This window comes from Nannospalax galili, unplaced genomic scaffold (assembly GCF_000622305.1).
Source record: "Nannospalax galili isolate Female #2095 unplaced genomic scaffold, S.galili_v1.0 scaffold459, whole genome shotgun sequence".
NCBI lineage: Eukaryota > Metazoa > Chordata > Mammalia > Rodentia > Spalacidae > Nannospalax > Nannospalax galili.
Genome location: NW_008344211.1, coordinates 1,512,428 through 1,521,109, shown reverse-complemented (window position 1 = coordinate 1,521,109; position 8,682 = coordinate 1,512,428). Strand labels below are relative to the sequence as shown.

At 55.1% G+C, this 8,682-nt stretch overlaps 1 protein-coding gene across 1 annotated transcript in view; it reads right to left on the bottom strand.

Annotated features, from left to right (window-relative positions):
* Positions 1-1,377: 1,377 nt before the first annotated feature.
* Positions 1,378-8,682, bottom strand: part of Slc7a5 (solute carrier family 7 member 5) — a 28,797-nt gene continuing 21,492 nt past the window's right edge. Inside the window, exons 7-13 of the mRNA XM_008840582.2 lie at positions 8,527-8,571; positions 7,928-8,051; positions 7,046-7,149; positions 6,602-6,698; positions 4,723-4,872; positions 3,108-3,285; positions 1,378-1,486 (exon numbers count right to left, since the gene is read on the bottom strand). Of these exons, the coding sequence (XP_008838804.1) occupies positions 1,431-1,486; positions 3,108-3,285; positions 4,723-4,872; positions 6,602-6,698; positions 7,046-7,149; positions 7,928-8,051; positions 8,527-8,571 (754 nt within the window). The 3' untranslated portion in view covers positions 1,378-1,430. The remainder of the gene's footprint in view (positions 1,487-3,107; positions 3,286-4,722; positions 4,873-6,601; positions 6,699-7,045; positions 7,150-7,927; positions 8,052-8,526; positions 8,572-8,682) is intronic.

Genomic DNA, 8,682 nt, shown 5'->3' with positions numbered 1-8,682 from the left:
AGCAGAGCCAAAGGACAGGAGATCCTTGTACATCCTGAAGTCCCCTACAGTCAGGTCAGCTGGCCTCTAAGACTGGCTGGGCTTCAGGAACAGGATGGCAAGTTTGCAGGGTGGTCAGAGGGCTAGTGACATATGACACCCAGAGTACTGGAGTGGCCTCGTCACAGAGGTGGCAGAAGGCAAGGGGGAGTGCTTGACAACGGCCATGGGGGACACGGGCATGGTGGTTCCTTGGCAGAGTAGACAACAGTTTCAGGAGCTATGGTGGTGGACAGAGCCGTGTGGGTGGGAGACCTGTGGTGCTAGTCGCTGTGTCTGCCTTCCTGGTCTGTTCTAAGAATAGGGCTATGTCTGCAGGAAGACTCACCCCGAGCTGTGGCCTCAGCTCAGAGCCCTGAAGTTGACAGCCAGGACAGGGGCCGGCTCTTCCTGTGAACTTTCTAGCTATAACAGTCAGCAGACAGAGGGACATGTTGCAGAGATCTTGCTTCTGGTGCCAGGGGAAGGGACCTACCAAGACTTCAAGGCAATGAGACCTAAACCCTATGTTTGTAATGGTAAAAAACGTAACTTAGGGGTAGAATGCTTGCCTCATATGCACAAAGCCCTGGTCCATCCCTAGGACAAGCAGGAGTCAGAGGCCAAGCTCTGTGAGACCAAGGCCTGGTCTACATAGCGAGTTCCAGGCCAGATGGGGCCACACAATCTGACTCAAAAACAAAAAAACAAAACAATTCCTAGGACCTCAGGAAAAAAACACAAGCCAGGTGCATGCTGGGTTGGTGCTCTCCCTGCACATCCCTGCGGGGGGTGGGGGTGTAAATCTGAGTGAGTCTCAGTAGTTCTTAGACCTGGCAACAGTGATGTGGTCCCTTCGAGGCACTGTGCTACAGCAGGGTAGCCTTAAGAGAGGACATGGCCGGTAGCTGGCCTGACCACTGCCTTCTGCTCTCTGCTGCCCCATTTGTTAAAAAATAATCATCTTAGCCGGGCGTGGTGGCGCATGCCTTTAGCCCCACCCAGCACTCAGGAGGCAGAGGCAGGCGGATCACTGTGAGTTCAAGGCCAGCCTGGTCTACATAGTGAGTTCAGGTCAGCTGGGACTACAGAGAGACCTTGTCTCAAAAAAAAAAAAAAAAAAGTCAGGGAGGTGAAAGGGCTGGCTGGAAGTTCCCAGAGAGGGTCAGAGAGACCAGGCCCTGCTTGTGACCTATGTTGGAAGTTCACCTCATGGGACTACATTCGTACCAGAGCTTTCTTTCATAGGCATGGTGGGTCCCTGATCCTTGGAGGAACACTGAGTGGACACTGGGTGGCTCAGGGTGCTCACTGGAGCTGTGGGGACAGTGGGACCGGACATGGCTTTTCCGAGGGTGAGTTGTCTGGAAGCAGTCCCGGTGTGCACTCTCCTGGGTGCCCAGGGCTCCGGGTTAAGTCTCCTGAGGGACCACCTGCATGAGCTTCTGGCAAAGCACTGTCACCGAGACTGCAGAGAAAAGAAGAGTAGTGAGAAGGGTGGGAGAGGAGGAGTGAACTGGAGGCAGGGTCTCCACCCAGCCAGTTTCCACAGCCCGTCATCACACTTAGTCACAAGAGGGGCCAATGAGGTGGCTCAGCAGGTAAAGGTGCTTGCCACTGAGCCTGAGGATTTGATTTGATCCCCTGGACCTACGTGGTGCAAGAAGTGAACTGACTCCTGCCAGCTGTCCTCTGACCTCATACATACCATCATGGCACATGCCTGCCCCCGTCCCCTGGGTGTGTGTGTGTGTGTGTGTGTGTGTGTGTGTGTGTGTGTAGTCGTTTGTGCAGTGGACAGCAAGCTCCTGCGGGGGCCATGCCAGGGCACAGCCTGCAGCTCTGGCAAAGGACAGTGGCCACTGGGACTGTGAAGGGAGAAGTGTGGCTAAGGGCAGGAGTGGGGTCCTCCTCCCTCAGAACCCCATGACCTTGCTAGCTGGCTGCAAGAGCCCTTTCCCAAGGCCACACACACCAGGTCCCACACCTTAGCCTAGGGTCATCAGGCTGTAACTACAGTGGCCACTTGATGACCGCCATGGGGACCTGGGGCCAGAGATGGGGACAGGGTGGAGACTACCTGCGCCCACATAAGGAGTCCCTGTGAGGATCTAGCATTTTCTACCAAGAAATCTCTTGGAGAGGGAATGGGCTCAGGACAAGGTCTTTCCATTCCTTAGGGTTTGCTGTGATTAGGAAGGATGAGCACAGGGCAGGGCGAGCTTAATCAGCTGAAGGCAGCATGTACCTCCAGTGATGCAGCCCTCCTTGGTCCTGGCATGTGTCAGCCAGGAGTCTCTGCCTGTGCTGGGGCCATTCTGGAATTTTATTTACTTATTTGCATGTGCGTATGGTGAGCATATGCATGTACATATTCATGTACCACAGCACGCGTGTGGAAGTCAGATTACAGCCTTCAGATGCTGGCCTCGCCTTCCACCTCTTGAGGTGGTCTCTTTGTCCCTACACACGTATGCCAAGCTAGTTTTGCCTGAAAACTTTGAGATTCTCCTGCTTCTGCCCCCATCTCCCCATAGAGGCATGCCAGGTTACAGATGGTTGTGCTGTTCCATCTGGGTTTTATGCGAGCTCTGGGGACTGGAAATACAGGTCATCAGCTTGTGCAGTAAACGCTTTTACCCACTGAGCCATCTCTCCCCAACCCTCAAATTTGGACCTTCAACGCTCTCCCAGACTACAGTGATGGCCTAGGTGTGCAGATACTGCCCTCTCCTGGGAGTCTTAGGAGGGTGAAAAGAGGGTCCTAACCCAGCCCTAGGCCATGGGTGCCTCAGATAAGAGCTTTCGTGGTCCCTACCTCCTGGTCATGCCGCCATGTCCAAGCTAGTGGCTGACAGCAGGGTTTTGCCCATTGGTGGGAGCAGCTGATCCTGTAACGCCTGCTGCATCCAGCTGGGCCAAGCTCCTGCGGTTACTCATCACTAGTCCACCAGTGACCCAAACCCTTGGCTGCTGAAGCCAGAAGCCCTGGGTGACTCTCTCTGCGTGCATAGTGGGTGTGGCAGGACCTCCGATCCTGCACCCCAGCCTTGCCCTGGTTGCGGTGGGCAGTGGCCGTGGATACTCACAGATGGCCTGGAGGAGCCACTTGGGCTTGTTCTCCCACCAGACGCCGAAGAAGTAGACAGGCAGCCCACTGAGGATGATGGCAAAGCCGATGCCGCACTCCACGGGCGTCTTCCAGAAGGAAACAGCAATGAGGAAGAGGCAGGCCAGGATGAAGAACACAGGGAGGACCAGGTTCACCTGGACAGGATGGAGGCGCGTGGCCATCAGGGCTCTCCTCACATCGCCCATGGCCCATGACCCCGGAGCCACCATCTTCTCCTTCAAGTCTACCCAGCCACACCTCTCTGGTCCTAGGACACCCATGACCCCATCCAAGGCCATTCCTCCCTCAGTGTTCAGGCCTTTGCTTTGAAGTGGTTTGAACTGCCTCCAGCTGCTCCCCAGGCCAGCCTCGAGTTGTCAGGGGCCTGGAGAGAGCAGAGTCTGCTTCTTGGACTGCCTCACTCAGGCCTCAGCACGCGGTGCTAGGCGTATAATTACCCAAAGTTCAGCTGGTATTGACAGAGGAATGAAAATAACCAGTCTGGTCTCTCGAGGCCTCCAAAGGACACCAGAGGTCTGCTCTGACAGCCCCCACATCACAGACATGGAAACCCCCCCACATGGCTGCTGGAGGAGGGGGGCGACAGTGGGCCAACTCTTCTGGGAAGACCCTGGCTACCCACCAACAAGCAAGGCACCCTGCCTTCTCAGAGAAGCCTTTGTGGACATAATGCCCGTCATGGAGCCACAGCCTGTAGCTAGCCAGAACAGACAGGCTCCTGGCAAAGCAGCTCAAGCGCGGCATGATCCAGGGCGTGGAGTCAGGCTTTTCTCTACGGGATCATGCTAGACTGGTCCTGACTAAGAATTCTACTGTCTCAAAGATGGGCATCCCACCCCTGGGAATCAGGTTCACTAGTGTAGACTCCACTATGTGCCCAGGTTCCCAGGGGACACAACCCACAGGTGTCTGTTTCCGGTCTTCACAGACCAGCCACTGGTAGCCTGACCTCTGTCCCCACAGCCTGGATGAGGAAGTGGAACAAGCCAACTTGAGTTAGTTCCCCACGAAGGGTGGCTGTCCACCATGGGCATCCCAGTGAGTCTTCTGTTGGGATCTCACCTGAGACCCCACATTTGGGAACAGATGGAGAGTGGACTGGGAACTCTGAGCCGTGAGTTCCCTTCTCGGATCTAGGCTCCATGGGCTCTTAGTGGAGACCACTGGGCTGGGACAGGGCTGAAGCAGGGAGAAGCCCTGAGGCAGGTGTGATTGGATCAGCCTCATGAGAAAGGAGGCTTGGCCAAGTGACAGGAGCTGCTGGCCAGCAGCCACCACAAACCTGCCGTCTTGGGCCAACCCGAGTACTTGTTGTCCCTAGCAGCTCAGCCCTCGACATGCCCTTCACGTGGTGCTCATGAAGGTCCCGTGAACAGCCAACTGACGGTGTTAATTAACCTTCTACTGTCCATTTTACAGCACATGTTTGCCAGGAGGGGTATGGGGGCTGGACAGGGCAGGACCAGGGTCTGTGCTGGGTTGTAGCTGGGCCCAGGGCAACTCAGGACAAGGCCTCTGCCCAGGAACAGCATCTGGGGAACTGGGGAGGGTGCTTCCAAACCAACACTCACCTTGATGGGCCGCTCCAGCTCAGGCTTCTTGAAGCGGAGCCACATCATACCGATGATGGCCAGGGCCACACAGAGCCAGTTGAAGAAGCTGAAGAAGTTGATGATGGAGAAGATGTCGTTGGAGAAGGCGTACATCAGGGTCATGAGACACTGAAAGCAGATGGGGCTGGGTGAGCCTGGCGGGCTGTGCTGAGACGGGAAGGTGCCAGAAGCCACCTGAGACCGCCAGCTTGGCCAGTGTGCATACCTGCTTGCTCTAGTTTTAAGAGATGATTACTAAGGCGGGACATGGTGGCACATGCCTTTAATCCCAGCACTTGGGAGGCAGAGGCAGGCAGATCTCTGTGAGTTCAAGGCCAGCATGGTCTACACAGCGAGTTCTAGAACAGCTGGGGCTACAGGGAGACCATGTCTCAAAAACAACAACAACAACAACAACAACAACAACAAAACCCCACGAAAAACAAAAAAAACAAAAAAAAGAGACAATTATTGTGACCACATGCGAAGTCTTGGGAAGCTGAGACAGATGGGGAGAACATAGTGACACACCCAGGGTTCAAGGGCAAGGCACAAGAGCTATTCAGAACAGAATGGCAGAAACACCTGCACCCAGCGCTCACTGTAGCTTCCTGTGCCAGCAGTGACCTGGGACCAACCAAAATACCAACTGGGAGCCTTTCAACAGATCAAGGACCACCATGCTCCACACCATACCACACCACTGCTCAAAACCAGGACCACCACACTACACACCACATCACTGCTCAAATCCAGGACCAACACGCTACACACCACATCACTGCTCAAAACCAGGACCACCACGTTACACATCACACCATGGCTCAAAACCAGGACCACATAACTACACCACTACTCAAAACCTAGCTCAAGCTGGGCGTGGTGGCGCACGCCTTTAATCCCAGCACTCGGGTGGCAGAGGCAGGTGGATCTCTGTGAGTTCAAGACCAGCCTGGTCTACGCAGTGAGTTCTAGGACAGCTGGGGCTACAGGTCTTTCTCAAAAAGACCAAAATAAAAAACAAAAACAAAAAAAAAAAAACCCCAAAACAAAACAAACAAACAAAAAAACCAAGCTCAAACTGTGCTGGCTTTAAAGTATGTCCAAAACTTATTTGAGGGCTGGGGTACGGTTTAGTGGTAGAGGGCTTACCCAGCATGCACCACACCCTGGTTCAGTCCCTAGCATTGCTAAAATGAAAGAAAACAAAGTAGGGGTTTGCTGTTTCTCTCTTTAGGAGTGGAGTCTAATCCTGCTCGTCGGGCTGGACCGACTTACTTCTAACACCAGGCAGGGAGGACAGGTGGGACTTCTGGGGTAAGGCTCTTGAGTGGACCCCTTGCTGAGTGGGAGCCAGTACCCCGTTACCAGAGGCCGCTGTCCACAGCTGTGGCTCCTCAGCCCTGGGGGAGCCTAGAAGCAGCAGCAGCCTCTGCTGACACCTCCTGAGAGACCCTGACCTCCTAACTCACAGAAAGCATGGCTTCTTCTTTCAGGCCACTGGCTTCGGGGAGATTCTGTTACATGGCAACAGAGAACTAATATAAACGAACACATGGGCACAGAAGGAGAGACGGAGCCAAACGTGCATACAGGGACACAAGCATGACGTATCAGCATGGCACAGTGGACAGCGGCTACGAATGGGGGCTCCCACCAGGCACGGCTTTTGCTTCACACACGAGAACCAACCGAGTTCTCTTTACACCCACAGTGCATCACATGTGGGACTCTGAATTTAAAACCCTGGTGCTGTACTGCTGTCCTGTGGAGCCTGGTGGCCATGTGCACAACATAGTTCCCAAGCACAGGGCCTGAATGGGAGGACAGAGGAGGCAGGGCCACTTAGTGGGCTTACCGTGAACACAAGGGACGGTACAGGTGTCAGAAGCTGTGGGTGGATCATGGAGAGGACAGAGGGCAAGTGGCCCTCCCTGGATCCCACGAAGAACAGCCTATGGGTGGGGAGAGCAAGAGTTGACCAGGGGCATTGCAGTCTCACTAGGTCCAACTCCCCATCCCACCAGCCTCTTGATGTCCTTGACCACATAACTGGTCCTTGACTGGGTTAGCAGGAAAGAAACCTGGGGTTGCCCCTTACCTCTAGCCTCTCAGGGTGCCCACAGTGTAGCCTAAGCAGAGACCAGAGGAACAGAGCAGTTCCCCAATTCCCAGGTCATCGGAATGAACTTTTAACAGTCAGCCTGTCCATCAGCCCATCACGAATAAACCAAGACAGCTTTCAAGGTTGTGGCAGAGCAGAGGGCTGCCCTCTACAGTGCCGTTAGGGTCGGGTGCTTACCTTGAAGAAGTGAACAGGGACCCGTTGACAGAGCCAAAGCAGGACAAGCCCACGAAGACAGGAATGATCCAGGACATGACCCCCAGGTGATAGTTCCCAAAGTCCTAAACAGATATGACACAGGTAAGCCCTCAGCCACAGTGGGGTTCAGGCAGGGCCTCACTTCTGGCCCTTAGAGCAGCTCAGGCTGTGACCCTGCTGAGCCCAGGACCCTGCTGGGCTGACACAGCCCTAGGACACTGCCCCACATCTCAGGCTTCTGCATGGGTGGACACCTCTCTGGACTATGGGGGGACACACACTGACCCATCTCCCAGTGCTGCTGTGGACAGTCCCCATGCAGTACATGCCCTTCCTGTGGAACGTCAGGGAAGCTGCGGGGAGCCTCCCTCACGCTGGCTGCCTCATGTCTGCCAAGAGCCTGGCAGAGGGTCTTTATGAGCAATGGGCTTTTACTCAACACTTGCTAAGTAAAGCTATACAGAGCTGACTTTCAACTCCCCGTAGCCCAGGAGTACAGTGCAGGGGTCTGCAGGGGCTGCTGAGAGGCCTGGCTATGGCTTCCCACCAGAGCCCCGGAGATGACTCAGCAGCAGCCCCTAAGTCACCACAGTCCCTAATGGAACCACCTGTGCCCCGATGATCGTGACTACCCTCTGCTGTCTTGCCATGGGTACAGTGCTACCTGAGTATTGAGTGTTGAGGTAACCTCCCCACCATGCAATCAGTTTGGCAGAAACCTCTGTGGTCATCTGTACTGGGAACCCCCACACCCAGGAGGGGTAAAGCTTGGGCACAAGAGCCAGGCTTGGTCAGAGGCCTAGGGGTGGCGGCCAGCTCCAGCCTCTCAGGCCTGGGAGAAGCTGGTGGGCTATCTCTTACCACAGCCACAGCCTCAGATGCCAGCATCTCCTTGGTAGACAGGGTAGTGAAGTAGGCCAGGTTCGTCAGCACATACACCAGCGTGACGATGGGGAGGGAGATGATGATGGCCAGGGGCAGGTTTCTGGGAATGGGAGGGACACATGAGCAATGTGCAGCCCAAGGAACTAGTTCCCTTCCCCTTGTGGCAGCTCCACGATTGAGCCTCATTCCTGGGCAGTGAGAAGGGTTCTAGTGTCACAAGGCGACTGCATAGTAACACCTGGACTTGGGCAGCTGTGCAAAGCTGAGTGCCACCCTACCAGCCTGCTGTCCTTGAGAACTGAGGTGGCTCTGAGGGGTCAAGGCTGCCCAGTCTGAACACCTGCAGCTCTACCCACTAGCTGCACACTCCAGAGAGGTCCCCAGGGCTGGAAGCCACAGCTGCCCCTCTTTGGACCCAGAGCCAGCCTGATCCCTGCACCACCCTCACTGCAGGCCCCAGCAGGCCTCCACAGAGGCCAGGCAGAGCCCATCAACTGGCTCTTCTGAAGCACAGCACAGCGAGGCTCTTCTCTCACGTTAAGGCAGTGAAATGCCTCTCCCGTTCTTGCACGCACCTGTAGGGGTTGATCATCTCCTCTGTGACAAAGTTCAGATAGTTCCTAGAAATCAGGTAACCAGGTTTCATTATATGGTACACACAGTCATTAGGAAATAAACAAAAACCCAGTATGCAAAGGAATCCCCTGGCTGTTCAGGAGAACCCTCTGTCG